Source organism: Hypomesus nipponensis, chromosome 7 (assembly GCF_054491055.1).
Source record: "Hypomesus nipponensis isolate SF chromosome 7, ASM5449105v1, whole genome shotgun sequence".
NCBI lineage: Eukaryota > Metazoa > Chordata > Actinopteri > Osmeriformes > Osmeridae > Hypomesus > Hypomesus nipponensis.
Window position 1 is genome coordinate 10,013,546 of NC_140367.1, and position 25,122 is coordinate 10,038,667.

The 25,122-nt window shown below is 52.5% G+C and overlaps 1 protein-coding gene across 2 annotated transcripts in view; it reads left to right on the top strand.

Moving 5' to 3' along the window:
• The window catches only part of large1 (LARGE xylosyl- and glucuronyltransferase 1), a 48,567-nt gene that overhangs the window by 12,771 nt on the left and 10,674 nt on the right, over nucleotides 1-25,122 (top strand). For both annotated transcript variants that reach the window (XM_084701847.1, XM_084701848.1), the window contains 7 exons: nucleotides 1,184-1,374; nucleotides 7,701-7,999; nucleotides 9,931-10,013; nucleotides 12,484-12,607; nucleotides 13,013-13,184; nucleotides 22,003-22,107; nucleotides 24,198-24,310. In XM_084701847.1, coding sequence (XP_084557973.1) covers nucleotides 1,269-1,374; nucleotides 7,701-7,999; nucleotides 9,931-10,013; nucleotides 12,484-12,607; nucleotides 13,013-13,184; nucleotides 22,003-22,107; nucleotides 24,198-24,310 — 1,002 coding nt within the window. In that variant the 5' untranslated portion in view covers nucleotides 1,184-1,268. The remainder of the gene's footprint in view (nucleotides 1-1,183; nucleotides 1,375-7,700; nucleotides 8,000-9,930; nucleotides 10,014-12,483; nucleotides 12,608-13,012; nucleotides 13,185-22,002; nucleotides 22,108-24,197; nucleotides 24,311-25,122) is intronic.

The window sequence follows — 25,122 nt, forward strand, 5'->3', positions numbered from 1 at the left end:
GAATTTAACAGCTGGTCAAATGGGCAGATGGTCCGAGGGTTTGCAATGTTGAGCTTGAATCAATTTACCAACGAGATGAGTCAGAGCCCCATCAGGGACAAGAACCCACCAATCACAACTAGACCCTGAATCTCCATCTCAGTCCCGCAGTAAGACACACCCCCACACCAGCTCCTAAGCTAGCTATCAGCTCCCTCTCTTAACCCTGACAGCTCCATTTCAGATGGTAACAATGAATATTACCCATGTCGCATTAGCCACGACCATCCCGGTCTTCGCCACGGCGCTCGTATCGCGCGGGGCGGTCAGAGGTTAAGGAATCCGCAGAAGGATTCTCAGCCCTGGCATCCGAATTGCAGTTGTTGTAAATCCCAGAAGCCTCTAATCTCACGGCCTCGTTTAACCCAGTCCGTCTGACAGGGGCTGCAACAAAAAGCCACCGACAGATTCAATAAGCGTTTGGAAACTCACTGATGAAAATGAATCCGTCCACATCTCCCTAACCAAACCCTGCTCATCGTCCTGCATCTCTGCTATTGTTCTGGGTGACAGTCGGATAATTGGCAACCGGCTTGCATATTTGCAAGCGTCTCCACTGCCAGACAGTTTGGGATTGTACCCCAGTCCTGCGCAGCCCCTGGTGAAGATTAAAAATCGACTGGGGTCAACTGGCTAATTGGACAAATGTGGTTGTAATGGAAAGAGGATTTATTATTATATCATATAATGAGGCTTCTGTACTGTCGGCTTCTCTGTTGCACCGGAAATCGACTAAAATAGCTTGTTGTAAAGCAGTAGGTCATCAGAACCGGTTCTGGGCTGCATGCAAACGAGGAGATTTGAATCTGTGAGTCTAATTTGCGCCAGGTGTTCTCGGGACTCCCTCGGCAGGTAAACTGTAGGTTCCGTTCCGCGTGTACACTCCAAGTTGCAGGCCTAACGTTATTTTGAGAGTTTGAGATTCATATTTGGTATGAATTATTCATGGTGGTGCCAGCCATACACATTTGTTTCCTGCCAAGACTTTGAAACCTGCTTGGAAGTCTTCAACCTTAAAGGGGGAAAAAATAAGGTGTGCTTTTACTGTTTGAGGTTGTTTGCGTCTGACTATAGTTTTTCTCTCTCTCTTCCCCTTTCTCTCTCTCTCTCTCTCTCCATTTCTTTCTCTCTGTTTTTCTCTCAGACAGTACAATGCATTGTCCTGGCCAACAGCTGCTGCCAACATAGAGGTCACCCAGCCTCACTTTCTAACGGTTTCCCCCCAGAGGATGCTGGGAATGTGTCGCGGACGCAGAAAGTTCCTGGCGGCCTCGCTCGCCCTGCTCTTCATCCCGGCCCTCACCTGGCTCTATCTGTCGGCCGGAAACTTTCAAGGTAAGACTCAAATGGTCCTGAGAGTTGCCTATATTAAAGTGCAGCCTGACAGGATTGTTTTCATCAATGTACCGACTTCTCCAGTGTTAACCTTCTGAAGTGCCAAAAAGTTTTCACTTCAGATTAGACAGGGAACTGTTAGGAGCATCTTTTAACTAAAAGTCTAGACAGGACTGTTCAAAGCAAGCCTTCATGCAGATGATGCAAAATTATACCCCAGCCCCTTCGAGAGAAAGCTGAATAAACAAAGTTTTCAGTACACGAAGTCACCCTCTTTTCTCTCAAGGTAATATATTAATGAATTACTGAGGCCTGCCCAAAAGTTGATTACTTCCTCAAGACGATTTAGTCCAGGAGTTTCCTGAGCAATTTTAATGACTTTGTGTTGAGAAAGAAATTCTCCAGCTTTGTCATTATTAATTATGATTAAATTGACAATTTTGACTTGGGGGGGTCACAGTCCCTGGAGACCACACATCTGAATGAATTCCTATAATTTCCCACTAAGGACGGGTTAGTAATTATATGACTGGATGTTGAACCAGAGGCGTGATATAGTTGTTGCCGGGCAAGATGGCAAGGTGTGAAATATCCTGGACGGGTGAAAATAGTTTGGCTTTAACAGTTCTCTCTAAATGTGCAAGACAAACACTGTCTGGTTTCACTCTCTCTGTCTCTCCATTTCTTTTCTTTTTTTGCCGGGCTTGCTCTCTCTCTCTCTCTCTCTCTCTCTCTCTCTCTCTCTCTCTCTCTCTCTCTCTCTCTCTCTCTCTCTCTCTCTCTCTCTCTCTCTCTCTCTCTCTCTCGCACGCTCTTTTTCTATCTCTCTGTCTCTCTGTGTCTCTGTGTTTCTCTCCGACTCTCTCTCTCTACCTCTCTCTCTTTCTCTCTCTCTGTGTGTGTGTCTCTCTCTCTCTGTGGCCGCTGAGTGTTTATCTTCCTGTCTGATAAAGTGAGCGGGGGCGCTGGGTTGCTGAGTCTCGGGAGGCTTTGTGCTCGGTCCAGATGAGCTGCTCTCTGGAGCTGCGACAGACGCTCTGACCCTGTAGAGGGGTCCCTGGGTGGGGGTGGGGGGGGTGGATACAACTCCAGTGCTGCCTGCCGTGGGGGCTGGATAAAAAAGCCTTTGCCCAGTTCACTTTGTGGAAAATCCACAAGGAGTGTCTTTTTGTCACCCCTTGAAAGCTAATTGGTGTCAAGTAAGACTAATGTGGTGTTACAGTTGAAACTCCTCAGCACTCTTTGAGAAGTCTCCGTTTTCTTCTTCTTTTTTTTTTTTTTCTTTTTTTTTAAAGGACAGGCAACATGGACTTTGTTCAAAGGATATTTTAGTGCGGGTTTTGCTCAAAGAGAGCCCTGGCCATAACCATTGAGAATGAGTTCATACAAAGTTATTTATTTCCCTGCCTCCCCTGTGGAGAGCCAAGCTCCACACAGAAACAAACAAGTCCACCACTCCGGAGCTCTGAGGAAGGCCAGATAAAAGGACATGAAAAACCCTAATTTTAGAACACAGCGTTTCCTTAACAAAGACCAAAAATGCTGTCTCTTTCCCCCGGGACATCCAACCGCTTGTTGGATGCTCCATCCTCACTCAATTCGGTCAGCGCCTTTGCTGAATCTGGTGCAGTTTTGCGAAGACCCTGTGGGCTTTGCCATCAGAGATGAGGGAGACGCTTTTGAATCTGCAAACAAGATGGCGTCTCCCGAGGAAGCTGTTCCCTGGAACACATCCCCCTACTGGTGCCCCGGGACGCGAGAACGAGCGCGTCCTCGTCCTCACTGTGACTTCACCCCCTACGGCTGTACTGCACGCTCCAAAACACCACCCTCCTGAGTGTTTCTGTCTAGCAAGGAAGTTAAAAGCGTTCCACCGTCCTGTAAGGATTTCCCGGAGACCTTTCATGAGCCTGCTGCTATCGTGTGAGGTTGGATTGTCTTCTCCAGAGCCCTGCCTCACTATGACAGCTTGGGATCAATACACTGCCCAGGGACTGCTAACCCAGGCGCCCCCATGTAAACAAGCCAAGAGCAGAGCTACTGGACACTGTTGCTGATAGACACTTCTTGACCTCCAGTGGGCTGGTCGTTGTCTTGGGGGAGCGTGTGCGATGCTTATTTGGCAGCCCTTGTCTTCAGTGTGACGAGGGGGGAGGCAGGCTCTGGGACTTGGGGGGATATGTTTGCTGTTTGCTGTCACAGCCCTGTCGGTGGGAGAGAAGCCGTAAAAGGGCTGGCTGGGATTTGTAGTCCCCCAGCCCCCCACCATGCCTCTGCATTGATGGTATGCGAAGCTTGCCAAAGCAAACAACAAAACAAATACACCAGATTTTTGTTATCGGGCCCGGTTCCACCTTTCAATATAATGGCTGCTAACATTGTAATCCCCTCATGTAGCCAATACGCCAATATTGTGCTTGTACAGGGCTGTCGTTAAGACAATTAAATCTTTACCACGGCACACCACATTGAGTCCTTATAACCTTGTTTAAACTTTAAGAATACCTTGGACTCTTGTCTTGCACCTGTCCAGATCCCCTTGTGATTGAACTGCTCTGTTCAAATATCCAGTACGCATGACTACTTTATATGGATAGATAACCAAACCCTTTGAGCCTCACACTGTGACAGACTCCGGGCTTTTTAACTTGATTTGGTCCTATGCGACTTTATAAGACTCCAAGAAGATAAAAGGGGTTTTGTTTAAACCACTTGAGATAAGATATTTTACCTTAGAATAAAAACTGTCTAACGACTGACTAGAAGGGTACAGTATGTACCTTGGCACTTCTGTGAAAGGCTTGTTGGCAGGAACAGAAGTTTTAAACAAGCCCTTGTTTCTCTGGGACAGTTTATGAAGATACCACAGGCGGACCATAATACTTTTTAAATAATTTTATATAGAGCTTCGGGGTTCTCTATTTTCGAATGAGTCAGCAACAAATTGAAGAAGTCCCCGACTGTCTGGGGGCAGTCTAAATATGCTGACTGTAACCAGGTGACCATGACAGCCCGCAAGCCCCGCCTTATTACTTATTAGCATATTCCTCATGAATATGCAGCATGTTTATGCCTGAAGCTAAGCAAATCACCCCTACTTTACCATTAATTGGGACAGTCATGTTTACGGAAACTTTATTATGTCATTAAGGCAATGCCCCTACAGCAGAACACCCCCTAGCTCTGCTCAAGATCGAGGGGAAGGGCGTGCGCCAGCAAAGAAGCAAAAAATTGAAAAAAAACTAAGAGCTTCATACTGTAGAATGCCATAGCCAGCAAATAATGTATAATCATCGGGGGCTTGCGTCTCTCGATAGACCCTTAACATCCATCTCTTTACACTCGGGCCCATTCCACCCCCGTGACATTTGCCCAATTTCTTCGGCTTTTACTGTCTTTCCCTCTCGCCCCCTCGCCCCTCTTCCAGGCCCACGCTGGGGAATCTGTTCGGAAAAATATGCCACCATTAAGCAGCCACTTAAACACGCTCTCTCCCCTAACAACGCTTTTAACGAAGTGTGAGTGCAGGCGGTTCCCGTCCAGAGGTTCCGAAGTGCAGTTGTTGATTGAGGTTGAGGCACTAATAGGTTTCTCATGCAAAGACATTCGTCTTGAGGATTGGTTTCTTTTTCTTTCAGGTGCAGCCATAGATTAGTAGAGACAGTCGTCATGGCTACAAGGACATCCAGGAATGTGGTTGAACCTATGAATAGAGCTTCATATTATACAGATAATAAGTAATGGCTCATACAAGCAGTTAGTCTCTGTTTACAATGGTGGGGAAGTCTAGACAGATGGATGTAACCAGATACTTTGCAGTCAGATGAGCCTGCAGATGAAAAACCTTGTCAACACGGCCATATTCCCCCTCTCCTACTTCCAGAGATGTCTTTTAACACGCTCAGCATTCAAGGAATGGCACAAAATGGCCGCCACACATCCTGAGCTCCTGTTTGGGTGATTTACACTTCCTGTCAGGTGAACAGATGCTGTCACCTGACGGATGGCGCCCCGCCGCCCTAGCAGATGTCTCCGTGGCAACCGCGGGGATGTGTGGACGGAGCAAGACAGGCCACGCCAATTAGATCTGTCATACATGAAGGCACAGGGCGCAGGACATGCAAACAGACCATGAATCACCATGTCCAAGCGCCCGAGTGACGCCCACATTTTGGCAAGTATGCAGAGTTCACTAAGGACAGAACATGCGTGATGAGCTGAGATCTGGACCCGATCCAATGTGCTAGCTCCGAGAATCCTCGCGACGCATCGTGAATATATCTGAAAATGGCCTCCTTACATGTCATTAAGTCCATATGGCATGCTTACGCCGTGCGGCGTCCGTGCGGTGGATGGAAATCATTCCAAAGTGTGAGACCTGATGAGCTGAAGATGGCATGTATTATTGCCTCCTTGGCCGGGTAATGCATCAGAGCATCTCGTTTCTGAAAGAGCGTCGACGTGAGTCATTCAGTGTGCGGTGCGCCGTGTTCTCCACCATTGTTTGGACACGGATGATGCGCGTCACGACGACAGCTCCAAAAAACAAGAGAGCTGGCTCGGCCCACGGCAAAACAGCAGGTGCATCTGCCGGCCTGTGGATGCCATGTGCAATCTCCCAGCCCCGCGCGCACAAATGGCCATTCAGTCCAGTTCAGCGGGATTAGACCCAGCAAATCCACTCAGCAAATTAATTACAGCTTGGATGAAATGGAGCCCAGAAGGTGCTTTGGTTTCTCCGGGAGAGCGTTTTACGGGGGGGTCTCTTCTGCTAATGCGCCCACGTGGGTGGAGTGATGCTGCCTAAAGCGCCCCCACCCACCCCACACACCCCCCCACCCCCACCCCCCCCCACACACCCACATTCCTCCTCGAGGGCTGTAAATAGAATCGGATCCAAAATGGGGAAATGTTCATTTTGAGCATGTTCCCTCCTCCTTGCCAAGCGAGGAAAGGTCCAGTGTAGGCGTGGTACCCATTGAGACATCTCAGGACCCCAACGTGGAGGCTTGGCTTGTGTGCACTTCACCTGTGTCTCCATGGCAATGCTGACTTCTTTAGACTTCAACGGAGATGAACGGTCACAACGAGGTAGACAAGCTGCTTTGTTTATCAAATCCATTTCCATGTCCGGCTTGCGGTCTATGTAACAAATTTCTTGTTTAGTTTTTTTTTCGTTCCCGCAAAACTCCCAATTTCCTCGGACCCCGGAAGAAAAAGGCCACTTTTCCCATGGCCTGTGGCTTGGACACTGCTGGGACGCTATACGTTTTGCCATTTGCCCGACAGTTCACATCCGTCACATCCCATCATGCCAAACTCCAGGCCGGAGGGGAAGGGGGCCGTCCCTGAGGGAAGCCCCCACTGTGTGTTTAGACTGTGATGACTGATGGTGTCAGACAGGCAAGCCATCCATCTCTCTGTGTTCTGATCAATGCAGTGAAATGAGGAAGCGTGGCCAGTCTGGGTCTCCAGCTGTAGCCCTGGTGTACTGGACGCTTCAGGAGCCGCCGTGACGCTCTGGCGCCTGCTCGAGCGAGCCCCTGAATGGGGAGGCCGTTGTGTTGTTTCATGGCCTCCGTCCAAGACCTTCCACTGCCTTTAGGGAGCTGATGGGGTTTTCGGAAATGCACTCCCCTGCTGGGAAACCTCTCTTTTCTGTATCTCTCTCTCACTCTCGTTTGCTCTCGCCGTCTATGATTCTCGCTCTCTATGGCTTGATATCTCTCTCACTCTCTCTTCATCTCACTGTCTCTTTCTTCCTCTCCCCCCCCCCCCCTGTCTCTTTCCATCTCTCTTTCATCCTCCTCCATCCTTCCTGTCTCTGTAAGATCCAGGAACGTGTGTTCCACGTCTGTAGCCGTCAGAGGAGAGACAGAGAGACGGGGGGAAATTGCTACTGCCTCAAATTAGACTACAGAGAGCGTATCGGCTGGCTCTCAGTGTCAGGGATATTGATTGAATGGTATCTGTGTACTCGGAGGCCTGAGAAGCATCAACACTTGGACCTGACTGCTAATTTGAAATCTCACACTCTCCGTTTACCCGGCGATGCGTCGATAGGCCGCTGTGGCGGATTCGCCCCCTGCCTTGTCCTTGTGCTTGTGCTTGTCCACAATGCGCCTCTCCGCCACGTCACGGTCGTGGCAAGGTATATCCAGCTCACAGCATGGGTGGCCCTTGCACTTCCTGTTTTTGTTCCACCTTGTTCTGTCATTTCCTGTCACGGCAACGAGCTGAATGATTCATAGGTAGGATCTTAGCCGGGTCATCACGAACGTTGGGGTTGGCCTCCCCTAACGCTGTCCTCCTCTCGTCCCCTACAGTGAAGCCCCTCCCCCTGTCGCCCCTGGAGCCCCAGGCGTCCACGCTGGTGGGCGGGCCCGGGGAGCGCCAGGCGCTGGAGCTGCGGGTTCGAGAAATGGAGGAGGAGAACCGGGCCCTGCGCAAGGAGCTCAGCAAGCCCCCCAGGAGCCCGCAGGCCCGTCCTCACCACGGCAACCACCATGGCAACCAGTCCCGGACCCACTCGGAGGAGGGCACGGGGGATAACGAGGGAATGAAGTCTGGCGCCGCGGGCAACGGCTCGGACTGTGCACAGCAGCCGCCTGTGGATAAGTGCGAGGTGAGTCACGAACCGCCCGGGCTCGGCGTTGCCATTGGCAACGTCCATTTGAAAGGGAAAGAAAGGCCCCCTTGTGTGGCCGCTGAACAGTCTACAAGAGTAAAAAAAATAAAACATCTTTTTTTACATAATTCCCAGTAATGGTTACCGGGAGGCATTCGTGGAAAAACATACACCCACTTACATGTTGTCCACAGCATAATGGCACTACCATAAAGAATGATTACCTGGCTGACTATCTTTGGCTAAGGCACCATTAGCGGTGAGGTCAAAGTCAGACTAGATTATTGCTTGGCCACGGCTCCTATTAGTCTAATCCTGACCCTATTATGAAACAGACCAGGTCATACAGATGCTACTCTGTCAGAAGGCACTGGAGCAGCATGGCGGATTCAGCACAGTGCCACTAAATCCCCTCCTGTGTAGAGATCTCTCGGAGCTAGATGATACTGTGTGTCTCCTACATGCTGTCTCAGCACCAGTCCCACCACCCTATTAACCCCACAGGGGTCAGACCCAACAGATGGTTAAGACCAAGCCTCTGTGGATCGTAACCCAGGCGGGAGGCGGAGTTTTTGTAGCGACACGTCCTCTGTAGCTGCTCTGACAGGGGGGGGGGGGGGAGGTTGGGGGGGGGGGTCAACACTCCGCCCCCTCCGCATGACTGCAGGGTGATTGGATTTCTTTACACGCCAGTACAGTTATCCCCTTTGATGGCTTTGTTTGCCTGCCTGCCCGCCCACCCCACCCCCACCCCACCGCCCACCCCACCCCCACCGCCCACCCCCCAAGGCAAAATAAACCCATCTGACTCCATCCGACCCACGCGCAAGGTACAGACCGATGTCAGGAGGTGAATCAAGCGTCGCAAGCCGTCCAAATCTATTCTCGACCTCTGAGGCCTCACAGTGGAGGACGTCAGGGGGGGGGGGGAGGATTCTCTGTTGCCCAGAATGGACACACCTTTTGACGTCTGTCCGTATCTCTCTTCCTTACCCCGCCTTCACCATCACCGCCCCGATATGCTTGGCCCTGACCAGGACTCTCCCGGGCTGCCAGCAGTGCTGAAGCCCAGAGATAACAGCCTTAGGCACAGGGGCACCTTGAAGGTCTATACCAACCAGCCTCTACCTCTTGGCTACCCCCCCCCCCCTCCCTCCCTCTGCCTCAGAGAGGACCCTTATTCGATAATAAGCGGTGTTAAATCCCAACCTGCAGAGAAAAGAGGATGGCGAAGGGGCTTTCGGGGAGAGAGGTGGAGAAAGATGTCAGGGGCTCATGCCAGATCCGGCAGAGTTCTCACCCGGGTTAATGTGGAGCTGCGACGAGCGGTTTTTCGCTAGTGAGATTAGCACACCAAATATTATGTCTGCCTGAACGGAATCCATATACACCTGGCACATTATCATTTCAGTCGAGCCCTTCATGAGGATGGTGAGTGGAGCGTTAATGCAGGCTTGAAAGAGCTTTGGACCAATACTGACACCTAATTCCTCACGCCCAATTGGCTCCTGCAGAGCTGTCGACGATTAGCTGTTGGTCTGATATTGTTATGCCTGAGACCAATTCTTCCCTGGACGCTGATAAGAGTCTGTTAATGAGTGTTTAAATGCGCAATTTGGTCTCAACGTGGGATAAACCCTGTTCCCCTCAGAAAGTATTTCCGGAAAACCAAATGGTGCTTAGGGGTCAGAGTCCAGCGATTCCTTCTCTCGTGTTAATTGTGCAGGCTGGAGTTTAACACTTGCTAATGAATGATGTGTGGGGGGGGGGGAATACCTCTTTGTATTAATCTCTGACCATCCCTCGTCTGTCTTTGTCTGTCCCTCTCTCTCTCTCTCTCTCTCTCTCTGTCTCTCTCTCTGTCTGTCTGTCTGTCTGTCTCACTCTTTCTGTCTCTCCTTTGTATCCTTGGTGTTCTTGCTCCCCAGACCATTCACGTGGCCATCGTGTGTGCGGGCTACAACGCCAGCCGGGATGTGGTGACCCTGGTCAAGTCTGTCCTCTTCCACAGGTACTGTAGGACGTGCTAGCGTCCCTGTAGCCTGCACACCTCTCTTTCCTCCCCCCCACGTCTCATGCAGACACCCACACACGCACACACACACAGACACACACACACACCTGGGCCCCGCTGCCGCCCCTCCCTCCACACCATCTGAATATGCTGCTCTCACGGCCCGTCGCCTACTCTCGGTTGCCTGGCAACGACACCTCAGTGAACTCTGGAGGGAAAACTTTCTCCCTTCTCCCCTCCTCTCCACCCGCCCCCCCCTCCTTCCCCAACCAAGTCCGACACTGTGGGGGGCACTGGTCCGTTTAGACTAGCTCCCCAAGTGACAAGTTCTGTCCACCAGGGAAACTGCACGCCCCTTTCGTCGACAGTTCAAATGACATGCTTAGATTCCCCTTCAACACGAAGCCCGTCTGTCTTAGGCCTGTGGTCCTGGACGGCGGGCCACAAGTCGCTGGCTCGCCTTTGTTTTTTCCCTGAGGGGCAGAGTCTCATGGGCAAACAACTCGTCAGCGGGGGTTTCAACGACGTGGCGTCGAGACCGGGCGAGCTTGAGCGACGGTACTTCTTAATTAGCCGGAACTCCTGCTGACAGACACACTCGAGAGCTCGCTTCGTTTCTTTTCCCCCCTCCCAAAAATGGAGCCCGGCTAAATGTAAAACGTGTCATTATCTTAAGTAAATACCAAGATGCACCCGCTAGAACTCAGGTCACGCCATAAAGAGGGATTTTGCTCGTCAATTGCTGTTTACAAGCGGTAGACGCGCCGCAATTTCCCCGCCATTAGAGGAAAGAAAACATATATTTTTTTCAAAGGCTTCAACGAAACCACTGCGAGTCTCCCAAGTCGCACGACGGCCATGTAGATCCCCCTGAACCCTTCCGTTCTCCACTCACCATCCCATAATTCATTGGGGTGTTGCTCGGTGATTCAGACAGGGATGACCTTCTCCTTTGGCGCCTGTGTCTAAGCAACGTGGGTAATATTCTCCGCCCCGCGGGGGATGTGTTTAATTAGACGGCGTGTTTAAATGTTGACTCGTTCGGGCAAGCCAGCGCTCTGTCAGTGACAAAGACAAAGACTGGACTGGACAAGTTGGGGCCCGAACGACGTCACTAATGACACAGAGGACACGTCCTTTTTCTGGAAAGGCGTGCGCCGATCGCAGCAGGCCATCTAAACCCTGACGTCAGCAGCTCCACCCCCACCCTGGACCCCCCCCCCCCCCCATTTTAGTACATGATGTGAGGTCATACAATTCTCAGTTCCTCAAAGTAGCGGTGCGATATCGGGTTGTCAAATGTTAACGCTCCCCCGCCTCGCCTCTGTGAAGTACAAAACAGAAGTTGATCTCTTCACCGTAGTTCTCTCTCTCAAGCAACATCAGTCCTGTAGAACAGAGGAGGGGGTTCCCCTGGTCGTGGAGCTCTCTCTCTCTCTCTCTCTCTCTCTCTCTCTCTCTCTCTCTCTCTCTCTCTCTCTCTCTCTCTCTCTCTCTCTCTCTCTCTCTCTCTCTCTCTCTCTCTCTCTCTCTCTCTCTCTCTCTCTCTCTCTCTCTCTCTCTCTCTCTCTCTCTTCCTCCCTCTTCCTCTACCTCTCTCTCTCTCTCTCCCTCTCTCTCTCTCTCTCTCTCTCTCTCTCTCTCTCTCTCTCTCTCTCTCTCTCCCCCCCCCCCCACTCTCTATCTCTCTCTCTCTCTCTCTCTCTCTCTCTCTCTCTCTCTCTCTCCGCACCAGAGCGAGGACAGCTTTTTAGAAGAGCGCAAGGTCTGATTCCGGGCGACAGATCCGGGCACGCAGATCTCCTCCCCTGGATAACCGCAGCTGACACATTCGATTTCCAAGGGCCCCGGCTGAGGAGGACCCATCCTGGAGGGGCACTCCCCCTCGCAGAGAATCCAAACAGCCTTCACCGCCGTCGCGAACCCCCCCTCCCAGCGCGCTCGTTTTGTTCGACCCTTTCGGTCTGCCGAAAGCCCGGTTCCTGGAGATAACCGAATAAGTGTAGTGTGGGAGTGGGTGGGAGTGGGGGGGGGGGGGGGTTGTTGTCATGGCGTTGGCAGCTATGGGTTTGGCGTGGGGACAGGTTCATCCCAGGCGTGCCGATGAGTCATCTTGTCTCGAATGCGTTGGCGGGCGGAGCCGTCTGAAACCCCCCCGGGTCGGCCACCACACGCTGGTTCACATGTTCAGCAGGCGTGTGAATGTGTGTGTAAAACTGGCATGTTTACGACTGCTGGGTTAGGGAATGGTCCGGATGTTTGTGGTGGTTTTGTCGAGTGTTGCCGACTGCGCCCAATGCTCGTGATAACACTAATTGGCCTCATTTCGAAAACGGTTTGAGATGTATTCGCTGTCTGCTTTACTGCAGCTATGCCACCGTGAACATAGCGACATGTGACGGTGACGTGGTGTTCCCTGTCGACCTGGCTGTGTTGAGTCTTACTCACGTGTCTGTGTCTTCCACAGGCGGAACCCACTTCACTTTCATTTCATCACCGACTCCATCGCCCAGCAGATCCTGGCCTCCCTCTTCCACACCTGGATGGTGCCCGCCGTCCGCGTGGACTTCTACGACGCTGACGAGCTGAAGGTAACGCCTGCGCACGCACACGCTCCTCTACCTCTACAAGCTAGGCCCCGCCATCAGAACATGCACAGCTGTAGCGTTATACAGATAAGCCATTAACATTCACGGCTTCTTCTCGGCTTTCCAATTATATGACTGGAATTCCCCGGGCTGCTCGGAGCGGTATGAAAACCTTGTAATGTAGATTCTGTGCGTGCCTAGCTCTGGTTACCACCGTTTCCATTGTAGGGGTGTAATCTTTCCCCCGACTGCCAGAGGCCTATACGAAAAGCCGGGGCGTGGAAACGAGCTTTATTTAAACAAGCTCGCGCATACATTTCAACACAACTCGTCTTCTTTTGAACCCCTCCCCCATCCCCGGTTGGCGATTGGTCGGCTTACTCGCACTTCCTGATTGTTCTCCACCAGTCGGAGGTGTCGTGGATCCCCAACAAGCACTACTCGGGGATCTATGGCCTCATGAAGCTGGTCCTGACCAAGACGCTGCCCCCCGACCTGCAGCGGGTCATCGTCCTCGACACGGACATCACCTTCGCCACTGACATCGCCGAGCTGTGGGCCGTCTTCCACAAGTTCAAAGGTGACCGCTCGTCCCCCCCCTCCCCTCCGGTTGGCTTTCACTGTGTCCCCCACTGCATTTCATCTCGTGTCTATGTTTACACACACATACACACACACACACACACACACACGTGCACGCACACACGCTAGCTCGGTCGTTGTAGGAGAGTGCAAAGGCATGCTATGGCCGCGTTGCTGCGCGCGTCAGCGGTGTAGAGGCGCACGGGGGCGGCGGGGACGGACACTCGTTCGTCGGCGACCAGAGGGCGCTGCGTTGACCTGACAGACCCGCCCGCCTCCGTGTGCGAGTGACACACACACACACACACAACAACACACACACACAAACACTCCAGCTGGGTCTGACTCATTCATGCTCAACACGAGCTTCTTCCATGTGGCACAGTCCCTCCAGAGGAAGTGGGTTAGTGGGGGCGGACCTGAGAGATTTACGGGGGGGGGTTTCCATCACTGCTGTCCCGGGGGCGGAGGGAGGGGTCGGGGGGGGGATCGATCTTAATTAGGAATGGCCTATTATGCCTCCGACCCCGCCCCACCCGCCGACGTGTCCAGCGTCTGCATTCGATTGTTTGGTGACATGCACAGGACTGGCCCGACAGACAAACTGAGGGCCTCTGGATTCAAACCAGCCGTCCTCAGCGAGGCTGTGCCGCACCATGACTTATGCCGTTTGATCTGAGCCATTTGATCTGAACGCTACTCTGACCCTAACGCTTCTCTGCCATGCGGTTTGGTGGGGAGAGCTCTTGCTCCATACGCCGCATTGTGGACGACTACTGATACAAGCCATAGGGGGTTCTTCCATACCCGTTCCGGAAGTCTCTCTCACCCAGCCGGTGAATATTAGGCCTCCCACATGTGTACAAGTAGTGTGTTTTGGCTGAGCCGAGTCCCAGGTAAGATACATATGGATGCCTTCTCCCCAGATACTGTAGTCAGCAGGTAGGCGGACAGACGGACAGACGGGTAGTTTGTCTTCCATGCTGCCTTTCCTGCTGCCTCTGCAGATTGCCTGCTGTGTTGCCCTCCCCTCCTCTCTTTCTCAGTTCCCCCCTCTCTCTCTCTCTCTCCCTCTCCCTCTCCCTCCCCCCACCTCCTGCTACACATGCATCTATTCCAGACCCAGTATTCACTGACGGATGCGTTTGTCAGTCAGCTAGCAGGTAGCAGCAGTTGGGGGAGTGGGGGGTGAGGGAGGCCACATAGTGGAAGGAGTTAAGTGGTAGACGACGATGGCTTTTCTCAGCCACACAAACAATCCCTGTACCTCGGTCCCATCATGCCGTCGGTACACCAGAGTTCTGCGGCTCTCCCCAGTGAAAGGACTGACATTGGACAGCCCCCCCCCCCCGATCTGGCTCTTTCTATCACTCTGTTATATATTCCTCCCTTCTTCCCTCCCTCGCTTGTGTCCGTCTTTGTCTTGTCGTTGCTGCGCTCCGCCGGAACACGGAGGGTTTTCAGGACAGGTGGGACGGGGCGCCACGCTGCGTTGCCCTGACTACAGGGCCGTCCTTCTTTCGCCCAGGAAAGGCCATCCATCTGTCGCTGTCTCTCGTCTATCACCCTCCCCCTCCCCTCTCTCTCTCTCTCTCTCTCTCTCTCTCTCTCTCTCTCTCTCTCTCTCTCTCTCTCTCTCTCTCTCTCTCTCTCTCTCTCCCCTCTCCCCCTCTCTCTCTCTTTCTCTTCCTCTCTCTCTCCTCTCTCTCCCTCTCTCTCTCCCTCTCTCTCCCTCTCTCTCTCCCTCTCTCTCCCTCTCCCCCTGTCAGTTGGACACCTAATGCTTGACTGTCCGTCAGATCGTCAGATTGCCTCGTCAGGCAGTGTATTGTAATCAGCGAGGTCCAGGGTAGACTGTCTCCTGCGTATGTTCCGTGATTGCAAATTGTGTCGGCGTGCCCACGGGGGCGTTCACGCGTACTTCCCCCCCGAGAGAAGAGGGGTTGCCAGGTTCAGCCATTCATCCTTCACTCTGGGCTCATTTACCCTCTCACGATCCATTGCGGAGGAAAGCGGGGAGGGTAATCGCCACCAGGTTTCTCCCTCCCGTGGACGTGGGTCACGGCTCCCTCCCGCACCGCCCGGGCCACCGCAGATTGACGTGTGACACCACCCCCACCTGCTCCTGGTGACAAATTGCGTCGAGCTGCAAGGCGGTGTTCTGGGCCAAGGGGAGACTTGGGGACACGATGCAAGGTCAAGGTGTGCTGTGGGGGGGGGGGGGGGGGGACTGCTACTCTGGGTTCCTGTCCGTCAGAAGCACATTGGATTGTCCCACCTCTGGAACAGGATGTCGCGTCTGTGACCTTGGGGCGTGCGTTCCGAAATTGGGTTATTGAGGTATTTGCGTATGCTGTTGTGTGTCTGACTGGGTGTGTTTTTAGGTGTGTGTGGTGGTGGTGGTGGTGGTGGGGGGGGGGGGGTGATAAGACCCGTCAAACAGCTTGTGAGGCATATTCATAAGCCCCAGCTTGGAATAACATTACCCCCCCCAAAAAAATAAAAAATAAAAATAAAGAATAAAGCTATGAGGAGTCTCATCGCAATGTTTCTGAAATGGCTGACTGAACTGCTCTTTCATTCCAGGGGAAAAGCCAGCGTTTGGAATAAACAAGCCTCATGAATAGGACTTATCATGCCCGTGCACCCGCACACACACACACACACACTCCTCTCCTTGGATCATTTGCCCTGCCATGTTTGTGGGCGCACACACACCTGTGCTTGTCTTTCCTCCTCAAGCTGGGCACCTGTAATTATGCTGAAAGAGATTAGGAGGGTTCACCGGGAATGATAATGCTGTCCATTATTTTCCACACCAAAGGTCAGTGCTTATCAAAACTTCGCCTCAAACTGGGGAGGATTTCGCCCCGTTACATTGAGGCTAATGAACACATCGCCCCCTGGTGTTCGATCCCCATGTCCGCTTCCGAACCGTTTTTCAGTCCCTCATCCATTCCTAATGAGCGTACGTATACGTTCATTCATGGCTAATCACTCACCCTTGCGGTGCCTATGCGCTAGGAGACAGTTCATGCTACCCCCAGGACGCTGCCCGCCCCCGTACCCGCCTTGAAGGGACGCCCGCGCTAGCGTTCCGACCCGCCGTGGACGCCCTCGCGCTGCGCTGGGTACGGGGGCTAATATGGCCCGGCTCCGGTAGCAGATGTACATTAGCGAGTGGGCGCCGGGGTGGAACCGAGGATGAGGATGAACTAGAGCAGAAGAGAAGAGGGGCTGTGTTAGAGGAGAGGAGAGAGAGGGAGAGAGAGAAGTGTACTCGCGAAGGAGAGGAGACTGCAGGAGAGGCCAGAATAGATGGAAATGATAGGAGAGAGAGAGAGAGAGAGGGAGAGAGGGAGAGGAAAAAAACTGTGAAAAAAACCAAAATAAATGTGGAGCGATAGCAGAAAAGGCTGTATCTCCTGCGCCGGAGAAAGAATCACCTTGGCGGATTCCGATCCCTGAGATTACCACTTCATTATCCTACCTGGAGCCTTGATAGAGCCGACCCATCCATCTTCACACCCACACCCGGGCCGTCTCGGTGGGTCGGCTCCCCCCTCTATCTCCCCGCGCCGCCTCAACCCGCCGTTAGCCCCCTCTGACCTCTAAGATCTAATGTGGTTTTACCGAGTGTGACCTAGCCACCCCGCACCACGGGAACAAAAAGCAGGGCTGTAATGGCAAGGGAAGTGACAGCGTGGAGTTCTTTCTGCGCCGCCGCTAAGTGGAAGCTGACCGCCCCCCCCCCCCCCGTCCCCCCCCCCCCCCCCCCCCCCCCCCCCGTCCCATCCAATGAGGTTCAGCTGACAGCGGATGATTGGGTAGGGCCGGGGCCCAATCAGAAGGGATTTTACTGTACGGCTCGCCGCGTGGGATTGGATGGGACAGCTGGTGGAATTGGAGCTTGTTGGTGTGCGGCGGAATGGAGTGTCTCTGCGTTTGCTGTCCTTCCACATGAGGTTCAGGGCCTGCAGTGTGTGTGTGTGTGTGTGTGAAGGGTGTGTGTGAAGGGTGTTGGTGGTGGAGGGTTAGCTGTGTGTGTGTGTGTGTGTGTGTGTGGTGTCTGTTGAGAGTGTGTGACCCCCATACAGGGAGACAATCTTCCCAGGCCTGTGATATATATATAGGAGCGTGATGGAGGATTGAACCTGGGAGGCAGCCCCCTGTAGATCACCTTTAGGACGGAGGGCAGTCTGACCAGACCCAGTGACGGTTGGGTGTCAATACAAGTGATTTTTTTTTTCTCCTCCCAGCCTTCGCTCCCGCTCCTTTTGCTTTCATGCCGGCCTCGTCGCATGTGCTCTCCCCCCCCTCTCTGCGTCAAGATTGGGAGGGGAGGAGGGGGAGGGAGGCAGATGGACGGATAAGGAGGGAGAAAGAAAGAGAAAGGGGGAGGGGAAAGGAAGCGTGGAGAGGGGAGATTGAGAGTGACCAAACTAGAGAGGGAGGACCCTGATGATACTTGGGGGGGGGGGGGGCGGGGGGGATGTATCATTTCTTTTGACCCGAGGCCTAACACTTTTATAATAAGGTACATCAGGTGCAACAATGGCGCCTAACCCGAACATAAAGGCCCCGGGCTGTCAATCAAAGAGCTCCTGAAAGCAGACAAAGGCCTCTCCCAGAGATGATAGGAAAACCGAATGAGTCACGGACCGATAGAAGCCTGATCTAGCTGCCAGTCATGGTTCTGGCGACCTCACACCTCATCCCCTACCCCCCCCACACACACACACTCATGGCCACGCGCAGCAAAACGCGATAACGAGAGGGCGTGCGCTCACATTGGGCCGCCTCCTCCTCCTCCCGGTGGCTGGGCTCGTTGGAGAGCAGCCGTAAAGACATAACACCCTCTGAATCAGCCAGCGAGGCGTGTCCCTCGCTTCGGCTGAGCAAGGATTCAGAAACAACAAGAAAACCGTGTGTGTGTGTGTGTGTGTGTGTGTGTGTGTGCGTGTGTGTGTGTGTGTGTGTGTGTGTGAGAATGGGCAAAACTTGTCAGATGGTGGGTTGACCCTACAGTAAGTAGCAGGGAGAGAGAGCTGTGTTTGTGCCAGCCGTGTCTGGATGCAGGGTGGAACGGAACATGAACACCAGTGGGGTAGTTAAAGAAGACACATGCTGTGTGCCTGCCTCTCTCTCTCTGCTGAGAGCAGGCGATCCATCATTAGGCTAGTGCCGGGGTTTTTATGGAGAACGGGTCTGAAAAGGTGTTAAGCCTGGTGAGTAGAGAGAGAGGATGGAGGCGAAAGTGACGCGAAAGGCAGGAGAACAGACATGCAGAGAGACACCCATAGAGACGGAGGTAAAAGACGTGAAAGAGAGAGAAACCCTAGAAAGAGAGGAACCGGGAGTTGGAAGAGAGAAACGGAAGCCAGAACGAGGTCGAGAGAGAGAAGGCTTTTGGAGAGAGAGACCGAGAAAGTGATGGCTTGCCAATGATTCGTCACTTTGAGGACTCTGCTTTGATTTGGGTTCTTCCAGTAACTAACTTGTGCTCTCAAGTAATAGACTGTGTCTACAAAAACCTCTCCCCCGAGAGGAACACGTCCTCAGCTACTATCACCGAGCCCCCCCACTTTTCCCTCTGCCTCTCTCTTTTTGTCTCTCTATTTCTCTCAATTTCTCTCTCTCTCGCTTTATTTTACCCCTCACGGTTCCTCTCACCTTTCTCTCTCATTCTTCCCCCCCTCTCGGTCTTCGCTCCCCCGCCCCCCCCCCCCCCCCGCGCGCACGTTCCCATGGCGCCTCGCTCTCTCCCGTGATCGCGGCCAACAGACGGCTGAGACGCGTCACCCTCGGGATTGATTTGTCTCCAGATGCCAAATGACCTCACGTGATGCAACGTTACATTTAACATCTCTCAGCGTAGCTCGCGGTTAGCCACTGCCCTTTGAAAAGCATACGCACAAATGATGAAGAAAACCCCTTAAACGGTGCACGTTATGTTACGCTGGCGCCCGTCACTGACAGAAGTGGGTCGGCGTGACGACGGCCCCCGCTTCGTAGCTCGCCTACCTCTCTCAAAGCTTGCCCGTCTGATGGACGGCGAAATGGAAGATGACAGCTTTGGCAGGTGGAAGCCGCCGGCGTGACCTTCACACGGAACACTTAAGTGTATTAGCGTTCGCTAAGTGTATGAGGTGCCGTCCCATTGAGCCGGCGGATCAAAGTTTGAGCGACGGCGACTGCGTTTTATCGGATCACTTTGTCCTCCTTCAAGGACATTGGGGGGGGGGGGGCACGTGGGCTGGTGCCACCGTTGGGTGGCCTCGACGTAAAAGAAGGTTCCGGTCTGAGAGAAGGGTGTATGCGTGTGAAGGCCGTGAAAGTTATCGCAAAGAGGGAAAAAGTTTATTTTCAGTGGAGGAGGAGGAGGAGGTGTTAGTTACACAGAAGTCATTCCAGGATGCTGGCGTCCCCGGCGACCCTTTGTCACCCGTGTCAGCGCCTCTTCATCTCTCAGCAACGCTCCGTCCCAGAGACAGACGCTTTTGTCTCCCGTTTACCTTCCATCCTCCTTCCTTCCTTCCTTCCTTCCTTCCTTCCTTCCTTCCTTCCTTCCTTCCTTCCTTCCTTCCTTCCTTCCTTCCTTCCTTCCTTCCTTCCTCCCTCCCTCCCTCCCTCCCTCCCTCCCTCCCTCCCTCCCTCCCTCCCTCCCTCCCTCCCTCCCTCCCTCCCTCCCTCCCTCCCTCCCTCCCTCCCTCCCTCCCTCCCTCCCTCCCTCCCTCCCTCCCTCCCTCCCTCCCTCCCTCCCTCCCTCCCTCCCTCCCTCCCTCCCTCCCTCCCTCCCTCCCTCCCGCCAGCTAATTGCATTAAGATGCGATAAGTTTCTCCTCAACTGCGTGTCTACTGGATGATGGAGTATGGATCGGCTGCCTAAGGAAGCCCATCTCCAGGCAGAAGAGAGCGGGTCCTATTATGTCGGGATTTTCAAATGTTTTTCCATCTAAAACTGGAATCTATAAATAGCAGCCATTGACTTGAGCGCCATCGTCTCTGATTGGCCGATCAATAGCCATTACGTAGTACAATGCGAGCTAATTGGATGCAAAAATGAACTGATCTGGACCAACAAAGGAAAAAAGATGTGAGGGGGGAAAAAAAGAAGCCTGGGGGCTCAAAGTACTGATGAGTTTTCGAGTCTTAGGAGGAAGTTTCGGAGGGCTCTCGGAAGGATTTGGCCCGTTTTCGAAATGAGGCCTGTCAAAGTGACGTTTGCCCTTGTCAACAAGGCTCTTTCTTTCCCCGTTTTGTGTGCAAGCTAAAAGTAGAGCTGCATTGATTTAGCTCCATCTCCCTCCCGCCTGCCTTTGGTTGATGGCTCGTTTCAAAAGCAGGGCTGAACGGCGATGTTGGGGGGGGGGGGGGGGACACACACCGGACCCCCACCAGTCCTGTCTCATCTGTGGAAATCAAGAGGAACAAAAATGGTTTACGCTTGAAGACACTGTACACCATGAGGTTTGTAGTTTAGCCTCAGTCTCTTGGAGACCATGGGGGGGGGGAGGGGGGGCCGAGTCTAGCATTCTCAAACCCGTTCGACACACCAAAGTAATTCCCTTGATAATGCTAGTTGTCCTCGCTTGACTTCCTTCCTTTTGATTGAGGTGGAAGAAAGAGCCTCGATGAGCGCTAATCAAGAGACAGCCATCTCTGAACTGGGTCCCCTTAAGGAAAGTCCAGCCTGAGTGTTAGGCCCTCCCTAATTGTTCCCCCTCAGTTGTCACCTTTGAGAGCAGAGTGGTGGGTTCTGTTTTCCAGGAACTTAAGGGCTGTCTGCTCTCTGCTGCTCCTCCAACAGCCTCTCATTAATCTTCCTTGCAGCCTTCATTAAAGCTCCCACCTTCACACCCCTTCCCTTACTCATATGCCCCCTTCCCCTATTGTCTCCCTCTTACCCTGTGTCCTTCTAATCATCTCTCCTCCTCCTATTTCCTCACCCCCTCACCCCTATCTCCTTCCCCCCCCCCCCCCCGTCTCCTCCCCCCTCCCCCCTCGCCCCTATCTCCTCCTCGGTGACCCCTTCTCACCTCTATCTCCGCGGAATCCCTCTTGTCCTCCGCCCCTTCACCCCTATTGGGCCATTCCCCTCTTCTTCACCTGTCCCTCGGTCCAGAATCTCTCGCCCGGAACCTCCGAGGAAGAAAATGCCCCACTCGTGACCCCCTTCCTCAATCTCTCCCTTTCTTTTATGTGGGCCGCTTTCTATCCCCGATAACCCTCGCCCACTATTCTCTCTCCCCCCCTCTCTCTTCTCACTTTTGTCTGCCCGTGAACAGCTCTGATTCCGGGGGAGTCTACTCACACAAAAGCCTCATTGAGTGGTTCATTTTGCACCATTTTGCCCAAATTTGTAGGCCGTCGCCAGTGCGGAGGCAGTGGTTAAACCTCGCAGGCTCTTCGGAAGTGCATCTCGGCTTGTGTTTGATTCATGAATAAAACCGGCTTTATTAAGAGGCATTAAGCCTCAATTCCCCACAGCGTGGTGAACTCTTTGCCCTAGAAACGTCTGATGATGAGCTTATTCCACCTCACCCTGCACACTGGAGCTGTGTGTGTGTGTGTGTGCGCGTGTTTGTGTGCGTGCGTGTGTTGAGGTACATGGGGTTGTAGGTAGAGAGACAGATTAAGAACTGGCAACACTTCTCTCTTCACTGCTATGGCCTTGTGATTCAGCATTCTGTGTACAGATATCTGCTCGTTCCACACCTTGAATCTCCATCCTCCATCCAATGTCCTCTGCTCTCCACCACGGGCCCACAAAGAGGGCACCCGACCTCAGCGTGTGTTTTGTGTTCCGTCCTCAGGTCAGCAGGTTCTGGGCCTGGTGGAGAACCAGAGTGACTGGTACCTTGGGAACCTGTGGAAGAACCACCGTCCCTGGCCAGCACTGGGACGAGGCTTCAACACAGGTCAGTCGTTGTCCTTCCAATACTATAGTTCAGTCAAGACAATCACGTATTAGATTTGAGCATTTATTGTTACATGACATGGACATGTAGATTTAACTTTGGCGGAGTGGATGATCTAAGGGAAGCACATACAGACATGACATGTGAGGCAGGGAGCAATAGAGATATAATCCCCCTGATGGATAGAACATACAGACAGCATGGAGGAGAAGGGGATGGTGGAGGGAGGCAGCAGCACTGATCATACAACAACCGGGGTGAGTGAGTGCATATCCACACGTTTTTTTCAAGACGCCTTATCGGATGTGGCCCAATGGATATGCGCTGCTAACATGGGTGTGGTAGTGGGTGGAGTAAGACGCCTTACGTCTCCGATGACTGACTGACGCGCGCTGATTGCCCTGCCAGAACTAGCTGCGCTTATTTGTTGTTTCATATGGTTGCCACGAGCCTCCAAAGACAGAGAAATGGATCCCTCACCAGATTTCCTTACTCTGCGATGCACTAGGGCTTTCCAGCACCACACACACACACACACACATATACACAAACCGTAGCCAACACAAGAATGTCTACTGTATCCCTATTGGTCCAGAGATACGCTGATAGTCTTTTGTTGTCGCGCGCAACCGTGTCTGCCGGCGAGTCAGACAGTAATTGGTGTTGTGTGTTTTCTGAAACGTGGCGGGGGCGACGTTCAGCGTGTTGCTCCTCTCCCATGGTAACCGGGGGGGGGGGGGGGGGGACTTGTGTTGTTGTTTACAACAGAGTAGGTCTCTCTCTCTCTTTTTAACGGCGAGGTGTGCCGAGCGCTTGGGCGCGTGGGTGTCCCTTCTCATCGGAGGCGGGGGGGGGGGGGGGCTCTGTGGAGGTGGCGGTGGAATATGCAGGAGCCTCACAATAAACCTAGAGAGGCTTGAGACGGTCTGATCGTTTATTGTTGTGTTCTTTCTCTGCAAAGAAAAGCGTGCACATTTCCTGGCCAAAGCCATGGTGAACTCATCATGGTGAAATGGATTTAATTCTGTTATTTGTCCTGTCTTGATTTATACTTTTTTTTTTTTTCGCATCAGATCCAGCTAGTCTATTCCACAGGGAAGCTCAATGGAAGCATTCACTTTTGGGCCCCCCTCAGAAACCGTGAAATATTTAGATTACATTTGATATGATCTATGACCCAAACTATACAATGTATGGCATTTCTTTGGATCTGAAATTAGGAGGTGCCCGGCAAAGTTTTGCTGCAGGCAAATAATCCATGTTTGTACCTGCTGGGAACAGGAAGGCAAGCCATTTTATACAGAGCACAGAATTTCCTAAACAACTGGGTGTAGTATAAGTTTGTTTGACTGTTTCCTCAACTTCCTGGATATGCGTGCGTCTCCACAGGAACCAGCGAATTTCAAAGATGGGCTGACCTCCGTTCCCCCAGCCACCTGTGTGAAAGCTTTATTGCAAACACAAACTACATACTGCAGCTATTTATACGCAGAGAAAATCAAAGAGAGAGATGGAGCGAAAGAGAGATAGAAATAGTCTGCATTCAGCGCTTACTTTGCTTTTCCGGCTGTGGCCAGGGCAACAGATGGTGAACAGCGGGGATCCAGAGATGTGTTTGTTCCAACCCAAGAAATTATTCTCTCTGTCTCTCTCTCTCTCGCTCTTTCTTTCTCCCCGAAAAAATTGGGGCCCTTCCTTTCATTGGTGCCAGCCATAGGCTTTTGATTTGCAGGAAACATCGAGTCGTACTGAAGCCTTGGAAGAACAGATCGGAAGGTGTCCATATATCATTCAGTTTCCGGAAATAAACTTCTTGTGTACGTTTTCTGAATTGAATAAGTTCCCTATGTTCGGTGTTGAGCACAGGATGGCCACTGGAACGACGGCATCAGGTATAGACAGACAGGTCCCGTCTGGAGAGGAATCCTAACATTGACCGACTGGAATCCTGTTACAGTAGATTATATCTCTGAGCTCCAGAAAGGTCTCTTCTGGTCTCTTTTTGCCAGATCATAATCACTGTTCACAAAGTCACCGTTTGGATGTGTGTGTGTGTGTGTGTGTTTGTGTGTGTGTGTGTGTGTGTTCAGGGGTGATTCTGCTGCTACTGGACCGCCTGAGGAAGCTGAGATGGGAGCAGATGTGGAGACTGACGGCAGAGAGAGAGCTGATGAGCATGTTGTCCACCTCACTGGCTGATCAGGTTAGACACACACACACACAGTGTCACCCACACACACACACACTGTCAACCACACACACACTGTCAACCACACACACACACACACACGCACTGTCAACCACACACACACACACACACACACACACACACAGTGTCAACCGTTCACACACACACACATTCAACCATACACACACTGTCAACCACACACACACGCACTGTCAACCACACACACACACACACACACACACATTCAACCATACAGACACTGTCAACCACACACACACACACACACACACACATTCAACCATACAGACACTGTCAACCACACACACACACACACACTCTCTGTCAACCACACGCACACACAGTGTCAACCATTCACACACACACACACACACATTCAACCATACACACACTGTCAACCACACACACACTCAAGCATAAACGCACACACACTCTCTCTGTCATCCATACACATCCACATATGTCGATGTGTTCGCACAGACACACATGTACCAAACACGCATGAACATACACACGCATCTACGCCACTAACAGGCCATTGGACCCGGCCGGTCAGACGCACACCTCCTTTGAAGTGGATTGCATTCTTACTGCTCCGTATCCATCCCGTGATAATTAAACTGCAGAGTTATCGTATCATTTTTCCAAGTGCGGTGCAGTCCTCGCACAAAACGAGCGGCACGCTGACGAGATTTTAATTAAACGTTGAGCGAATAAAGTCTTGTAAATGTGACGCCGTTTGGGGTGTGGAGGACGAAAAAAGAAAAGAAATGAAAGCCAGCCAGCCTCCGGAAGCGTTTTACAATTCC